The 17,714-nt window shown below is 37.3% G+C and overlaps 3 protein-coding genes across 3 annotated transcripts; 2 read left to right on the top strand and 1 right to left on the bottom strand.

Moving 5' to 3' along the window:
* The first annotated feature begins 810 nt into the window (after nt 1-810).
* On the top strand, nt 811-5,046 carry LOC103851463 (alanine--tRNA ligase, chloroplastic/mitochondrial). The gene is made up of 8 exons (XM_009128317.3): nt 811-1,036; nt 1,303-1,389; nt 1,485-1,693; nt 2,050-3,597; nt 3,670-3,942; nt 4,013-4,222; nt 4,345-4,502; nt 4,580-5,046. The coding sequence occupies exons 1-8, from the start codon at nt 949-951 to the stop codon at nt 4,914-4,916; spliced, it is 2,910 nt and encodes a 969-aa protein (XP_009126565.1). The 5' UTR covers nt 811-948; the 3' UTR covers nt 4,917-5,046.
* A 671-nt stretch (nt 5,047-5,717) lies between these two features.
* On the top strand, nt 5,718-8,528 carry LOC103851752 (F-box protein At1g30790-like). Its single transcript, XM_009128625.3, has one exon. It carries the CDS (start codon nt 6,519-6,521, stop codon nt 7,707-7,709), a length of 1,191 nt encoding a protein of 396 aa, XP_009126873.1. The 5' UTR covers nt 5,718-6,518; the 3' UTR covers nt 7,710-8,528.
* Nucleotides 8,529-10,266: 1,738 nt separating this feature from the next.
* Nucleotides 10,267-16,695, bottom strand: LOC103851462 (DDT domain-containing protein PTM). Its single transcript, XM_009128315.3, has 10 exons — nt 15,597-16,695; nt 14,622-15,308; nt 13,585-14,512; nt 13,127-13,406; nt 12,922-13,046; nt 12,364-12,833; nt 12,238-12,266; nt 11,645-12,118; nt 10,664-11,561; nt 10,267-10,439 (listed from the first exon to the last, which is right to left on the bottom strand). The coding sequence occupies exons 1-10, from the start codon at nt 16,352-16,354 to the stop codon at nt 10,430-10,432; spliced, it is 4,659 nt and encodes a 1,552-aa protein (XP_009126563.1). The 5' UTR covers nt 16,355-16,695; the 3' UTR covers nt 10,267-10,429.
* Between the last annotated feature and the right edge of the window lie 1,019 nt (nt 16,696-17,714).

Below are 17,714 nucleotides of genomic sequence, written 5' to 3'. Positions count from 1 at the left end.
TACATTGAAGTGAAGACTTGTCTTAGTCGACCACAAACATTGATCTATGAATAATGTATACTCGTCCATCCGTGTCCCATTGTTTACCCAACAAGTTGTGTCCATATCATGGGCAGGATCTGAGATTTATCTAAGTTAATTTTAAAAAGTAAAAAAAAAAAATTGACAATATAGAAACTATGCGACATATGTCTTTAGAATACGGAGACCAAAACGTTTATTTCATCCCGTTATGCCCAGAACCGGTATTATCCATATATTATGATGTAATCTACACAAGAGGTCATGATCATATACCCTTAGGGGTTGATTGGTAAGTGCTGTGATTTCATTTTTCGACAGTAAAAATATTGTTGTGGTTTTTATTGTTTTGGCTTTAGATTTTTAATTTTTAAAATTTTTTAAATTTAGGCTGTAGGTTTTTGTCTCTGTAAAGAAATTATAAAGATATAAGTTCAAAGAAGTACTGTGGATTTTAGAAGGCTGTAGAGAGCACTCACAACCACTACCAATCACATCCACTACCAAGATATAATTTTCTGTTAACTACGTAATAGTCGGCACCTAGTTTAAAAACTTCTAACCGAATGGAAATGGAAACTAAAGTGAAATCAAATTAACAAAAATTGTAAATATATTGATGTATAAATAGGGAGTAAAGTAGAAAACCTAATTAACAAAAACATCTCCACTTAAAAGCTCTCTCCCACAGCTATCAGTTGCTCCTACAATGAAAGAAATTCTCTCAAAGGAAGAAGGTATTTTTCCAAATTCACCATCTTCTTTCTTGTTAAAACTTAAAACCTTATTTTACAGAGTAAGGGGCAAAAACAATAAAGGCTACTAAAATAAAATAAAAAATATTAACAAGTGGATAAAAAACACAAAGCTTGAAAGCCTTGCTTGTGTCTGAAACTCCCACACTCTAAAATCTTCGTTATCCTCTCGATGAGTTTCTCGAAAGCAAGCCTCTTCGACTTCCCTCTTCCTAAACCCCTCGTGCTCTCTCATCCCTCCTCTGTTTTCGCTTCTAAACGTAAGTTTCGACTATAGGAATTGAATTAAAAAGATTGAGATTTGAAAATACTCTAGTCCATGGCTAGTTTCTATACTCAGTAGAACTTGATTCTTCTCTAAAGTTTATGACTTTAGGAGTTGGGTCTCGTTTTCTGATCTTAGTGTATCTAATTCGATTCCAAAGTGTTTCTCTTGAGCCTGGCTTTGTGACTGATTTGGTTGATTGATTGAATAAAGTTATCAACTTTTGTGTGTTCTCTTTCTTCTTCTCTGCTCTGTTTACAGGTTTTGTCACCAGACCCATTCTTAGTCTTTCTCCTACTGTCTTGTTACCCACAAGACCAACTCAGATTATTGCCAAGAGCTCATCAGGTTCTCCCCCTTATTGTTTTTTATTGCTTCTTAGAATGTCAGCATTGAATTTTTCTAGAGGAATGAAAATATCTTTTACTTTTGTGTATTTTCAGTAACAGTACAACATGTGTCTGAAGACGCTAGTGAAGAAGATCATCAGTCCAAAGATGTTAGTGGAGACTCAATCCGGAGACGCTTCCTTGACTTCTACGCCTCTCGTGGACATAAGATCCTTCCAAGTGCCTCTCTTGTACCAGAAGATCCCACCGTCTTGCTAACTATTGCAGGAATGCTTCAGTTCAAGCCTGTTTTCCTCGGAAAGGTATCAAAACATAATCCAATTTCGCAGCTGTTTTCGAGACTGTTTCTTAAAGGATCCGAATGTTACAAACCGCACCGTAGCAAAAATCTCTACATACACCTATGTATACCTATGTAACTATATGTTTTTGTTACTATTAGAATGTTAAGAGACTGCGGTATGGTTCTAATAGTATCAATCATAATCCATTTTTACCGCATATTCATATTCGACACTGTGTCTTAAAGGATCCGGATGTTAAACCGTAACAAAAATCTCTACATACACTATGTATCTCTATGTTTTTATTACCGTTAGAACCGCACCGTAGTTGTCAGGCATTGTTAAGAGATTTTTGTTTTTAAACAATGCTGCAGGTACCAAGACAGGTTCCTTGTGCAACAACCGCACAAAGATGCATACGCACAAACGACTTGGAGAACGTTGGCAGAACAGCCAGGCACCACACCTTCTTCGAGATGCTTGGGAACTTCAGCTTCGGCGATTACTTCAAGAAAGAAGCAATCAAATGGGCGTGGGAGCTCTCCACCGTAGAGTTCAGCCTACCTGCTGACAGAGTCTGGGTCAGCATCTACGAAGACGATGACGAAGCTTTCGAAATCTGGAAGAACGAAGTCGGTGTGCCTGTTGAGAGGATCAAGAGAATGGGCGAGGCTGACAACTTCTGGACCAGTGGACCGACCGGCCCTTGCGGTCCCTGCTCAGAGCTGTACTATGACTTCCACCCCGAGAGAGGGTGTAATGAAGACGTTGATCTTGGCGATGATTCAAGGTTCATTGAGTTCTACAACTTAGTTTTCATGCAGTACAACAAGACGGAGGATGGGTTGCTAGAGCCTTTGAAGCAGAAGAACATAGACACCGGTCTAGGCTTGGAGCGTATAGCTCAGATCCTCCAGAAGGTTCCTAACAACTACGAGACGGATCTGATATATCCAATTATTGGAAAAGTATTGGAGTTGGCAAACATCTCGTATGACTCTGCAAGTGACAAGGCGAAGACGAGTCTAAAAGTGATTGCAGATCATATGAGAGCAGTTGTTTATCTTATCTCAGACGGTGTTGTGCCTTCGAATATTGGGAGAGGTTATGTGGTGAGGAGGTTGATAAGAAGAGCTGTTCGTAAGGGGAAGTCTCTGGGGATAAATGGAGATGGGAGAGGAGCTTTTTTACCGGTAGTTGCTGAGAAAGTGATAGAGATGAGCACTTATATTGATCCAGATGTGAAGCTAAAGGCTCCGCGGATCCTTGAGGAGATTAGGCAAGAGGAGGTTCACTTCAATAAAACTCTTGAAAGAGGAGAGAAGCTACTTGAACTAAAGCTTGGGGATGCACTGTCAGCGGGTGATAAAAAGCCTTGTCTGTCTGGAAAAGATGCGTTTGTTCTGTATGATACTTACGGTTTCCCTGTGGAGATAACAGCAGAAGTGGCTGAAGAGCGTGGAGTCAGCATAGATATGGACGGTTTCGAAGCGGAGATGGAGAATCAAAGACGTCAGTCGCAAGCTGCTCACAATGTTGTGAAACTGACGGTTGAAGATGGAGATGACATCACGAAGAACATTGATGACACTGAGTTTCTTGGGTATGACAGCCTCTCTGCACGCGCCGTTGTGAAGAGTCTTTTGGTTGGTGGGAAGCCTGTGGTGAGGGTAACTGAAGGCAGTGAGGTGGAGATTCTGCTTGACAGAACTCCGTTTTACGCTGAATCAGGAGGGCAGATTGCAGATCATGGGTTTATGTATGTTAATGGGAGCCAAGATGATGATGCTGTTGTTGAAGTGAGTGATGTGCAGAAGTCTCTTAAGATATTTGTTCACAAGGGGATTGTTAAAAGTGGAGCTTTAGAAGTTGGTAAGGAGGTGGAAGCAGCTGTAGATGCAGACTTAAGACAACGAGCAAAGGTGCCTATCTTATTATTTCATCGATTATTAATTTAGTATTAATTTATAGAGTTTCTACTTTCAACTCTCCAGGTTCATCATACGGCTACGCATTTGCTGCAATCAGCACTTAAGAAAGTAGTAGGACAAGAAACATCACAGGCTGGTTCATTAGTAGCTTTTGACCGTCTCCGGTTTGATTTCAATTTTAACCGGCCTCTACATGATGGTGAGCTTGAGGAAATCGAAGGCCTGATCAATAGGTGGATTGGTGATGCTACACGCCTTGAAACAAAAGTCCTTCCTCTTGCTGATGCTAAAAGAGCTGGAGCCATTGCAATGTTCGGTGAAAAATATGATGATGAGGTAAGAGAAACACTATGGCCTCTTTGTTTATAAGTTGATCTGGCGTCACTAAGCCTTTACATTATGGCAGGTTCGTGTAGTGGAAGTTCCTGGTGTCTCCATGGAACTTTGCGGTGGCACTCATGTTGGAAACACTGCAGAGATAAGAGCCGTCAAGATTATCTCAGAACAGGGCATTGCATCTGGGATCAGGCGTATTGAAGCAGTTGCAGGTGAAGCATTCATTGAATACATAAACTCACGAGATTCTCAAATGAAACGCCTATGCTCCACTCTAAAGGTATTCTACTTCTAGAGAGAGTTTTATCTTTCAATGTTTGAAGATATGTTTTAACTCAACAAACAAGGTAGTAGTTACATTTGTGACTTTTAACTAATTGTTTGTTTGGTTTTAATCTGAAGGTGAAAGCGGAGGATGTTACAAACAGAGTGGACAATCTTCTAGAGGAACTGCGTACTGCTAGAAAAGAAGCCTCAGACTTGCGCTCAAAAGCAGCGGTCTATAGAGCATCTGTCATATCGAACAAAGCATTCACTGTAGGAACTTCACAGACAGTAAGGTAATGAAATGATGAAATCTATTGTTCTTGCTAAAATGGTTTATATGAACTTACGTGTGGATGTTTTATTCTTGTAGAGTGCTGGTTGAGTCGATGGATGACACAGATGCTGACTCCTTAAAGAGTGCAGCCGAGCATTTGGTAAGCACACTTGAAGAACCAGTGGCTGTGGTACTAGGATCATGTCCAGACAAAGACAAGGTTAGTTTAGTGGCTGCATTCAGTCCAGGAGTAGTGTCTGTAGGAGTTCAGGCAGGGAAGTTCATTGGCTCCATAGCTAAGTTGTGCGGAGGAGGAGGTGGTGGGAAGCCTAACTTCGCTCAAGCGGGAGGCAGAAAGCCTGAGAATCTCTCGAGTGCATTGGAGAAAGCTCGGGAAGAACTTGTGGCAACTCTATCTGAAAAGCTTGTGTGAAAGAACCAACTTTGCTATATACATGGAAAGAGATTGTACACATTTGATTGGTCTTGGAAAAGTGAATCTCTCCGATAAGAAGATGTAAAGAAATTTGCTTTTTTTTAATCTAGACGAGTAATTTACTTCATTGGTTTCGCGTAGTTAGTTAAAAAGGTGCTCCTGATAATGACTACAATCTACTTGGTTAGATTGATGAAGTCATTAACTGCATCAGTTTACTTTTTTTTTTTGCATTATTGGTAGTTTCTGAATCTCTTCATACAGTATTGCACAGAAGTATATTGATATTTGAAATATTTATGTCACTTATAATTTTTTGTCAACATATTTATGTCAGTTATTACTAATTAGTAATTACATACATTTCTACTGTTAACCCACTTTTGTTTTGATAATGATTGCATTCTACTTTCTTTCTTTTTTTTGCATTATTGGTAGTTTTTTCTCAATGCAATCAATTTTTGTAAATATGGATTACTTGTTTTAGAAGATAGTTAGATTCGATGTAAGAACTGAGACTATTAAGTTAATTAAAGCGCCTGAAGAGTCAAATTTCTCGAGAACATTCCCTTCCAGTCTTTTAAATTACAATGGAAAATTGGGAGGTGTAGAATATGATTACAAAAGCGTTATGAGATTGTGGATTCTTGAGGATGCTGAGAAGCAGGAGTGGTCGAGCATGACGTCTGTGTTGCCTTCTGAATTAAAATGTTTACTTGGGAGTCACGTAGTGTCTAAAGGAGATGTTCATACCGGCGATCTTATGGTGTTTTTATCCATGGTCATGGTCATCTAAGCCATTTTGTGTTTGCTATTATGATTTTAAGAAAGAGAGTATAATAAGAAAAGTCGAGGTAGTGGTGGATGGTGATCTAAGACGTGTCCATGGGATCGGTGAGAAAAAATGTCAGTTCGGATGTTATCCAGGTTACTTTGAGAATATTAGGTTCTTGTGATCCTATCATTAGCTTCTCCCTTTCAGTTTCAAACGTTACTTAATTGGTTTGTTGGAAACGATTAATTCCTAAAAAAGGTTTTATTTAATTTTGTTTTGTTTGAAGATTTTCAGCTTTGTCAAGTTTGCTAGTTAGGAATGGAGTGCGAATAAACAAAAGAACCGACGAATAAGAGAAATATTTTTGAGTTTAAAAAAGATTAGATCATATATCATTACCAGCAGATTTTCAGTTCACAACATATATGATGCAATATTGTAATGTGTTTGAATAGTTTCTTGATGAAAGAGCATAGAGGTAGGTATTACACGACCTAAGGATGTGTTGGAGGCGGCTAAGTCCGTGACCCGTGGGATTAGAAAAATGTTTCTTTTTGGTTATCTTGATCTACAGGTTTGAGCTTGAGTTAGATTGTTCATGTACTTTGATGTTTCAGATGATAGTTAGTGTGAAAAGGATTAACTAGTGCACAATTAGAAAATAATAAACTAAATTATAATATTATAAAAAAAAGATCTAAAATACAAAAAATAAACACGAGGACAAGTATCGATAAATTCTCATGCCACTTGTCAGAAGAAAAGGAAAAAAACTTTATATATATAAATAGATTTAGGGTTTGTGGGTTTCACCACCAGCAGTCATGGAAGGTTCAAAACGGTCTCTCTCACCACGACTAGGACGTGAGCAAGATCATGCTGATAACCACACAACAACCATTCCTTTTGATCTCATCATTGAGATACTCTCTTTCCTTCCCGCAAAATCACTCATACGATTACAATCCGGGTCGAAGCTATGGTTCTCTACTATCCGCACTAAAAATTTCATCGACTTGTTCCTCGCTAGATCCAAGACTAGACCTCGTCTCCTTTTACCTTACATGCACGTAGAATCCAAAAAACGTTTCATATTATCCGCTCCTGAACACAACAAGGAGGAGGACAAGTCAGCATCCACCGTCACCCTCAGACACGACATGACAATCTTGGATCCCCTCTACTACGTCATATCTCGCCCCGTAAACGGTTTGATTTGTTGCGTACGTGATTCATCCATCAGCGTTTGTAATCCTGCCACTAGACAAATTGTGAAACTGCCAGATGTTACATGCAACGGAGGAGACATGTACGCACGTCTTGGCTATGATCCAGTCGAAGATCAATACAAAGTGTTGTGTGTGATGATAGCGAAATTAAATTCATTCGGCCCTTACGGACAAGATATCCGACAGGAGCATTTAGTGTGCACAGTGACATCATCAGAGAAACAAGAGTGGAGAAAGATTGAGAACAGCACCATAGATAGTTATCGTATCTTCAGCGGAGGGATATGCATTGACGGCGTTATATACTATGAAATTGGACAGTCAAGGATAGTTAGATTCGATGTTAGAACTGAGACCATTACGATAATTCAAGCACCTGAAGAATCAGATTTCGCGACAACGTTCCCTTCAACTCTTTTAAATTACAAGGGAAAACTGGGAGGTGTAGATTACAAAAACGTTATGAGATTGTGGATTCTTGAGGATGCTGAAAAACAAGAATGGTCGAGCATGACGTGTGAGTTTCCTTCTGAATTAAAATGTTTACTTGGGAGTTACGTAGTGTGTAAAGGAGATATTCACAACGGCGAGCTCATGGTGTTTCATCCATGGTCATCGTCACTGAAGCCATTTTTTGTTTGGTATTATGATTTTAAGAAAGAGAGTATAATAAGAAAAGTCGAAATAAAGGTGGATGGTGAGTTCAGACGTATCCATGGGATCGGTGAGAAAACATGTCAGATGTTATGTTATCCAGGCTACTTTGAGAATATTAGGTTCTTGTGATCCTATCATTATAGCTTCTTCCATATTCAGTTTCAAACGTGACTTAATTTGTTTGTTGGAAACGATTAATTTCTGAAAATAGGTTTTATTTTATTTTGTTTTGTTTGAAGACTTTCGGCTTGGTTCTTGTAAAATTTGCTAGTTAGGTATCGAGCGTGAATAAACAAAGAACCAACGAATAAGATAGAAAGTGTCGCGTAGTTTAAAAATAACTAGATTTCGACCCGCACAACCGTGCGGGTGTTTATTTTCATTTTATATACATAAATATTTTTTTACATCATTTATGGTATATATATATTTATTTAACAAATTAATATATGCATTAAAAACATATTAAATATTATTTTGTATTAAAATTATATTCAATTTTGACCCACCGACTTTGAAAACTAAGTTTTCTATTAACAATATTTTTACATTTATTTATTTCAGATATATAAAATTATATTCAGTTTTGACCCACCGACATTATATAGTTTTTGAATGTTAAGTTGTTATATCATCGTATTATATTTTTAGCATAAATATTTTATATTTATAAAAACTGTCTTTACAATTTTATCAATTTAATATAATGTTATCATATTTAGTTCAGTATAATAATCTCATTTAATATGAACTATTATTATTATAAAATGATAAAAAGGTAATTTTTTTATAAATGATTACTATATATATATATATATTAATGTATAATAATAGTTCATTGCTAATTACAAAATTAGTTGAAATATTTACATAAAGTTTTGAAAATTAAGATAATGCTATAAATGCTATAATATATATTCAAGTATATATATATATATGTATATATTTATTTATATTTATATATTAAAATTTATATTTATATATCATATAAATGATTTGTATTATATATGCATAAATGATGTAATACTTTGATGAAATACATGTTAATTTATATACGTATAGTATATAGTTTTCTAATATTAACATGTGTTACTTACATATTACATTTCGAATATAAATACTTACAAAAAATAAATATATAAATTTGACAATTTAAAATAATCTAATCATATTTAGCACAATATAATAATTAATAATTTCTCTTAAAATGATTGATTATGATTGGTAGAATTTATATTTTTAATATTATAAAATATATAAATGTATAATATTATTTCATAACTAATTTCGAAATTAATGAAAATATTTACATATAATTTTTGAAAATTATGATCCTGTTAAAATCTTTTAAACAGACTTGTTAGAAATTTTAAAATATATATTTATATTTAAAATGAAAAGATATCAAAAGATATTATGATTAACGTAATTCAAAGATTCTATATATTATTAGTCTTAATAAAATATATTTAATAAAAAAATTAAAGGATGGTCCAAATTATAAGACAATACATGAAAGAATTCATTATTTCTATTTTAATAGGTAATATAGACTATAATTTGAAATTTTAAGAAAATAGTATACAAATTTTTTTTATAATAAAATCTTAACTAATATTAATTTATAATAATATTAGAGTACTAATCACGAAATTAGTCAATGATTCATTTTATAATAATATTTAAATATCTAATAAGATTTTGTAGATTTTTTTCTCAACATATTTTTATAATTAAAAAATAAGACATTTTTATAGGTGAGTTGTTATATATGTCAATTATTTAAGATGTCATAATGTTAATTAGAATTAAATGAAATATAATTTTCTAAGGAAAGTCCATTTTAAAAAAATCACACATGAATAGAAGTTATGACTTCTGTTTTAATATAATAGATAGATAGATAGATATATGTTACCAGCAAATTTCAATTCACAACATATAAGATGCAACACACTTCTCCTAGTAAGTTTGAATTTCCCAGTATGACTCCACCTCATAATACCAACACATGCTTTCTCACTTATTAGCGCTCGTCTCTGCATAAAACGTTTCCTTTCAGTCAAATTGCAACTTAAAAAAGCTCAATATATATTGTAATATGTTTGAATATTTGACGTATGGTCAGCATTTATTTAGTCTAGTTTGGATGTCACCAGAATCACTCGCATCCAAGAACAGTGAAACGAAGAAGAAAGTGACAATTTGTTTTCACATTTTATAACACTCGACTCAAATGGGTTTTGCAGTTGTGAACTCTATTGTTATCAGTACTAGTATCATTATAATTATGTGAAGAAAATTTAGGCTATGATTTGATATGATGCACTCTCATTTCTCACTCACTCACGTATTCTTGATCCCGTGCATGGAGTAACATGTTAAAGAATAATTTAGGAGTGAACATAAGGAGTAAAATTTCAAAAGAAATACATAAAAAAATTTCAAGAAAATCTCTTCTTATTTGGGAATGAAAAGTATTAACTTGTTGCCACTTATAAAGATGTTGAAGAGTCGAGTGTACTACCCTCTTTGGTCGTGTCTCCACTCCATTAAAGAAAAGAATGTGTTCGAGTGATCAAATCATATAAATAACCGCCTTCTTCCTCTTGGATCAAGACTGCGGTTATTTTGTCCTTTTCAATTGGTATGGTTATGACATCACGACAACCAGAACATGACTTACTAATACTATAACTGAAATTACCACTGATCATTCATTCATTCGTCAAATCTACATCATTTTTCACTAGACTTTCGTATTAGTATTACATTGACCACTAGGTCTTGCACAGATATCCCAAACTTCGTAATACGTCTGGAAGTCTTAATCCCATGCAAAAAGATGCTCAGACACTCCTTTACAGCACAAGAAGCAGGGACAACCAACAACAACAATAAAAAATATCAACTTATTTTTTATACCACTGCAAAAGAGAGAACTTATACTTACTTCCATGTGAATTTAATCTACTTTTGAATACACATATTCTTTCTATTCATCAGAAACCCCTACAGGCTGCAGCAGCAGCTGTAGCCTGTAGCTAGAAAAAAAAAAGAATTTAAGTGGTGACTTAACTTACATCCACTCACGGCAACGACCGCATCTCCAGCTACCTCCGGTGAAAGCAGATTCCTCCTCCCATGGAGAGCAATGGGAATGTATTGTCATATTACAGGTCTGGCATGTGAGATCAGGCCCTGGATCCACATGCATACATATCTGACATGGAATTGTATTGTCATAGATAAATGTTCTGCACTCTTCCATCGTCTCAACCTGAGGGTTTGGGTTTGTGTTATCCGTGTTCCCTGTCGCATCTTTGTCATAACCATATCCATTGCACTGGCCACTATCATCTGCTGTAAGCAACTCGGTCAGCGAAAAATAGGTTTGGGGTTCAAATTCCATGTCTTCATAGTCAAACATTAGCTCGCCTTCAACCATGTTGTTGCTGTTGTTGTTGTTGTTGTCAGATGCATCCCATTCCATGGCAGGCAACGTTGGCTCCATCTCTGGTTTCACAAACGTCTGTGACTCGGAATACGTTGAAAACTCGGTATAAGAAAGACTACTGTTCCCTTCTGTGTCTTCACGTTTCATTTGCCTCCTAATTGGTAGCTTCTGAGGTCCCGGCACAGAATCCATATCCTTAGGTGTGATTTGTTCGACTTTTGAAACTGACACCAAGAGAGGATCATCCTCTGGAGCAAACGCATCTTCGAAAGTAAACGAAGGAGTAGAGGGTATGGAGTCTTTTGGTTCAGACATTCTTTCGGAATCAGAATCCATTCCTGTATTTCCTTTCCCATGTTTCTTGCGCTTGAAGCCTACGTTTTTCATCTGTTTCTGTTCCTTGAGCACAGGATCCATATAAGGGCATTCTGGTGATCGTATGCGACGGCATTTGCAACACTTGAATCCAGCAACTTCAGGAATTTTCGACTCCTCGAGCTTAATAGCTTCAATGTGATACCACTCTGCACACAGACGCTAGGATTAGATATATAAGAACAAAATGGCGGCGGCAATGACAATGTAGACTATTCAGAGTTGTTCTTACTGTCGCAGCTTGTACAATGAATATATGTTAGACGAGGATTATACGGCAGTTTGCAGATCCAGCAAACAGGTCCCGGATTGTGTTGATGAGATTGTGCAGCCAACAGAATATGCTGCTGTCTGAAGCTAACACCTGTGTCTTCCAAGTTCTTCTTTCTCCATATGACTCCCCAAGACAGTGTCTTGTGTTTACTCTTATTACAATCAGGAGTGATTTGTTTAGCTCCTGAAGCGTTGTCGCGTGTGTTGGAAGACTGAAACTGTTGAATAAGAGGCTTAATCTGTGTCTTAATGGTTGGAGTGACTGCGTTTTGATGTTGTCCATTGATCACAATAGAGGGTGTTGTTGGATGTCTATGATTGATACTGATTAGTGAACGAGCTCTTGCAAGGTAGCACCGTTTGCATGTTACATGAATATCAACCTTCTCAGCTGTGTATTGTGTACTCATAGTACATCCCTTGTGGCAGAAACCTGAAAGGCAACAGAAATAGGCAGAAGCAAGTTCAGTGTGTATTCAGATACCAATAACTAGCAAAAGTTCTCCAACCTAAAATGCATAAATTATATAACAGCCAGCAGGCGAATTTTACCTCCGCAAGCACTGCATGATGTTGCATCCCTAAAGACATGTAGAGAAGAGGAACAAGAGTTAATGATGTACACAAGTATCTTTCTAGCAATATCCTGAAAGGTGAAGAGAGCTATAAAGAGAGTACCTCAGTAAAACATCAAGATGGCATGACGCACAAGAACACTTCTCCGTGTTATCCCTCCTAGAGGCTAGATAACAAAATATATTTGCTCGAGACGCTTTCAGTTGCTTTTTCTGGAGCTTTGAGATTCTTTTTGTTGGCTTCTTGATAAAAGGCACATGGACCACCCTATGCAAACTTTCTTCATATTCTTTGGTCAAATATAAAGGAACGCGTGCTTCAGCGAACCAAAACTTTTCGTTTCCATCTTCAGTTTTCTCGACTTCGATGACATTCTTCATGACACGAGACGGAAGGTGCTTTTGATTTCCAAAGGCAACTCCATACCTAACCTTGTTATCTATAATCTTTTTGTCCCGTATACTAGCGTTCCTGAAAACAGTGGCCTCTGTCTCTGGACCTTTAACATCTTGTAGATTTTGCTCTGGGCGTACAAGTTCATTCCATCTTATATTCGTATCCAAGTATCTAACCTGCCCCAGAATCAGCTAAAATTTAGGGGAACAGCAAACAGACATAGAGACACAATCATTTGAAAAACCATTGATGATCGAGACAAACCTGAAGAGCAAGCTGAGAAATGTTTTTGCTACTTTCAACTGCAGCTTTCCACATTGAGCGCCTGCTTCTTTTAGGAATGTAAGAGCCATCACCATAATTGAACTCAGGAAACTTTTTCAGACCACCTAATGAAAAACAAACAAATTAGCATCATGCCGAGTTATAAAACCCCAAGCACTAAAAAAACTTGGCCAAACAAAGTTACCTTGCCAAGCTGCTTTCCTTATCATTGGCTTCAACAAGACTGCCTTCAGGAGTATAACTTTTGATAACTTCCCCCCTCTCCACCAAGTAAAGCTATCATCATTAGAACCTTCGGCACTAACTTCAGCCTGGCTCCTCTGCTTCTTCTTACCAGGTCCACGTTTCTGTGTAGCCCCAACGGTCACTCGAGCGCTTTGAAAAATAGAATGTTCTATCAGCCAATCATCCATTAGTTTAAGCCAATCGCTTGACAGAGCAATACTGCAAATATTTTCCTCAAGCTGCAAACAAGCACAATGAACCATATCATGCCAATGAAACACAGACTGTTAACATATCACTAAATTGTTGATGATATCATACTTGAACATAGCTAATGATAATAAAATGTACAATTATTTGTTAATAGCAAAAGAAAGTGGATAAGAACAGAAATGTCTTATAAATAAAATCACTTACTTCAAGGAGGAGAGCTTTCATCATTTTGCATGTTGAGGCCTCCTCTACCTTCTTACGCCACTGTTTCCTAAGGCTCTCACTGAGAAATGGTCCCGCAATGAGACCACGTAAGCTTTCCTCTATGTAAAGGATATATGCTGCAATACTAGAAAGCACCCCCTCCCCGTTCTTCAGAGGAAAAAGGCCACTAAATATTTTCACAGCACTTTTGGTTGCCCCTGTTACAGCTGCATTTAACATGCATCCTCTCCTACTCGCTGATGTGAGTTTGCACGAATGACACCAGCCACACCTTTCCCTGGTTATTTCCTTCTTATCAGGACTTGGCCAGAAGAAACTTGAGGCAACTAACGAAAATGCTTTCACCTGTAGCAAGATGTTACTTGAGGCAGCTTTCTTGGCATTACTAAACTTGGGTTGGTCAGGTTCATGGGTTTCCTCTGACAATAGGACAGCCAACGTAGCAGCAGCTGATGCAGCCAATTCTCCATTTGAGTAGTGATTAATGTATGCATGAGGTTTAAATGATAAACCCTTGTCTGTAATGCCACCAGCAACGAAACTCTTCCCCTGTGTTCCACTTGATCTACCTAAAACAGGACCGCCAACATAGCTTGAAGCAGATGCGCAGAGGCCAAACGCATTTTGGATATTATTTATACTGGAACTACTTGCATTATCAGGCTTAATCAGGTCTGACGACACCTCATCTCCCCCGTCTTTTAGCATGGGAGCTAAATTAGCCTCCACTGCTCTTAAATGAGAGATCACACCTCCAGGCAGATCCCAGTATTCTGAGATCGCTTTGCATATACAAAGATATTCCAGTCTATGGTTCGTTGAAGACAAAAGCACCAGTACAACTTTTGGAATGTCCGTGACGCTGTAGTATTTGATATCTGCATCCGCATGTACAGAAATTTTAAGCCTGCGATATAAGGGACATAGATTAGAATTGAAGGACTAGAATTGAAAGATCAGATCTATTTCCATAAATATTGTAAAAAAGTATCTGATACAAGGCGACGAAAACATACACTATTAAGTGGTTGCATGTACCCAAGAAGAGCCGCCCATGTGGATCCACTCCAAAATAAATTGCTCCCCTGAGTGACGTTTTATGAGTAATCGCTGGCCCCATTTTGTTAATAGTGCATTCTGGACAATACCACGGCCCGTCTGGTATATACATTTTGAGCACGCCAATGCATCTTGAGTGATATGCTAAAGGGCATCCATCACAGCACAGCAACGTTCCATCCATGCCGCAGAGCCTACATTCATCACTGTTTCCATCCAGATCTGAGCTAACTCCGTTAAGACCACCATCAGCACGTCTTGAACTAAAATTTGTAGGCTCGTTCATTGCAACAAACTGACTATGCTCTTTCTCCTTGCAAGCTGAGGTTTTAGCAAATCTAGGATGGACCCTTCTAGGTCCACTTTCAGGAAAATCAGCATTAACTCCATCAGGGTCATATCCAACTTCAGATTCTTCTCGAGTATCGATTTCAGCTCTTATATCTGCTACATCAAAGACGTCATCACACAGAATTTGCAGGATCTTCAACTTCATCACTGCGGGTAAGGAATAATACTCTTTCTCCACAACAAATTCAGAAAACACTTTCCACTGAGACCCACTTGCATGTCCCATGGCAGAAAAGTACTGAACCAAATAAACAGGCCAAGTTAGCGCATCGAGCAAGCTCCAATCAATGCACCTGCAGATGGCAATGCAACAAAATCTCCGAATTGTTATCCACTAAGATAAGGGAGATCCTAAAACAAGCTCCACAAAAACTATGAAAAAAGGTTGGCCTATTTTGCAGTCCTTCTACGGTGATATGACTTTTTTTTCTTCTCTCTTATAAAAGGTTTGTTCAGTGTTTTAAAAATCGGTCTAAGCGGCAGATCAGACTTAACCGAAATGATTTTTGTTAAACCAATTACCCAATTACCGCAACACATTTGTTGAAAAACTCTAAAGAACAAGAGTTGTATGCGCTTACCTCAAGCAGTTCGAAGCCACCTCACACTCCTGTGAGGAGAGTCTCTCAAGATGAACCTTCAGCGCCCGCATCAAAGCCACATGAACAGCATCCAGCAAAGAATTCGGTCCTGAGAAATTCAACGCTCCCACAAACTCATCCAATCCAAACGGGTAGATATACAGCTGAACACTAAACGATCTCAAGAACCCGTATACAGATAACAGATGCACCACAGCCTCTTCAGGGATACCAATCGTTCCTGACGAACAAGGCAAATCCACAGGAGGAACTTGAACAAGAGGAGACATTGTAGTTTCCATATCTAGATCCCTGCTATCTTCTTCACACTCTTCTGCACCAGAGCCTGAGCTACTACTACTACTACATGTAGTAGCCACCTCAACTTCATTCACTGCTTTCTTCTTCTCTTCCTTGTTCATTACAAGATCATCGAGTTTACATCTTCTACAACGCAACTCATCATCAAAGTAACCATCCCCAATAATCAACTTCCGAAGATAGCAAGTTTTCAAATCCTCAAAACCACCATCCTCATACTCAACTCTGTACAGCCCAGAGCTGTAGGAAACTACCTTCCCTAGAGAGACTCTACTGTCATCAAACTCTTTCAACACGTAGCTACCGAGTAAGGATCTGGGAACAGCCGGTTTAATCTCCAGAACCGGTCTCTTTCCTCGGTTAGAGACACCGTTCTGATCCTCTCCCCTAGGGCGTTTCCTAGGTCTACCTCTAGGTCTAGCTACCTTCCCTTCCATCAATCCCTAGATCTTGAAATCAATCTCAATCCTTTGACAGATCAAAATCTAAGATCCACGAAACTCACTGCAAATCGAAGCTCAATCAGATAGAATCAGAAGCATGATCCAGCGATAAATCTGAAGTTTTGATTTCACTTTGAGCTTTCGAAATGGATTCGGGAGGAGAGAATTGAAGCTGAGACCTTTGATAAACGCTATGACTGATGCAATTAGAGAGGTTTCGTAGAGAGAGCTTTCGATTGTGCCGAGAGAGAGAGAGACGAATGGCTCCACTGCAACTTCTCACTTCTGAGTTTTGTGGTCTATTGTGAAACGAGTTACAACTCGGCAATCGGGTTACCCGGATCCAGACCCGCTAAATAATCTTTAAACGTCGCCGTTTTTTCGTGTTTTCATTTTCACTTTTATCGGTTAAAAACTTAAAATTAAGTAATAGAATGGCGGGAATTTGGAGACTGGAGAGATCCGTCAATAACTGTTTGATAGACTCAGTGCCGGCTTATTAGGGGGGACAAGCGGTGTGACCGCCTCGGATCCAAGCCCTTGTCCCCCCGTATAATACTAATTAAAGGGTCTAATTTTTTATAAATTTATATTTTTATATATAAAAAATTATAAATATAATAAATAAAATTGAAAAGGGGCCAAATTATTTGATATGAAGATAGTTTTATTTTCATTACAAAATATTACTGTTTAAATTTTAAAAACATTTTAAATATTATCTACATATAAATTTTAGAGCGTAAAAATTTTTTTTCGCCCTAGGACCCTTAACACTATTGAGCCGGCCCTGGATAGACTGCAAGTGATACTTCCTCCCATGTGATGTGAGTGTGACAAACAGTTTTTTGGGATGGCAAAGAATTATTTATATTAATTAATATTAATGTAATGGACTGTAACTTATATGTAAAAATGCCTCTTTTTTTTGTTTCTTCATCATAATAAGGCAGAGTTTACTCTCGAGGATCTGTCCACTGCGAAGCTATGGCAAAGAATTATTTATATTTATTAGTTTTGTTGTAGTGGACCTGTTATGATATGTGAAAAATGTTTTTTTATTTTGTTTCTTCATTATACATAGGCAGATTTACACCTCAGAGTTTCTCCACTAGGAAGCGTCTTCGAATTTTAAAGTAAAAACTGGTTAATATATCAGCATCTTTAATTTTTCACATACAACCATCAAAAGTCGCAAGTTCAATTCTCTGTTGGCACAGTGGTCAAAAAAAATATGGTGAAATTTAATCATTTTAAAAAGTTTACCCAAAACAGTTTTTTAACGCCAACAAATTTTGAACTTTGAATTCATTCTTGTAATTTTTTGGAATAAAAGTATCTTCATTTCCTAGAC

This window comes from Brassica rapa, chromosome A02 (genome assembly GCF_000309985.2).
Source record: "Brassica rapa cultivar Chiifu-401-42 chromosome A02, CAAS_Brap_v3.01, whole genome shotgun sequence".
Taxonomy (NCBI): domain Eukaryota; kingdom Viridiplantae; phylum Streptophyta; class Magnoliopsida; order Brassicales; family Brassicaceae; genus Brassica; species Brassica rapa.
The sequence above is the reverse complement of the archived record's forward strand: the minus strand, read 5'-3'. Positions and strand labels throughout refer to the sequence as shown.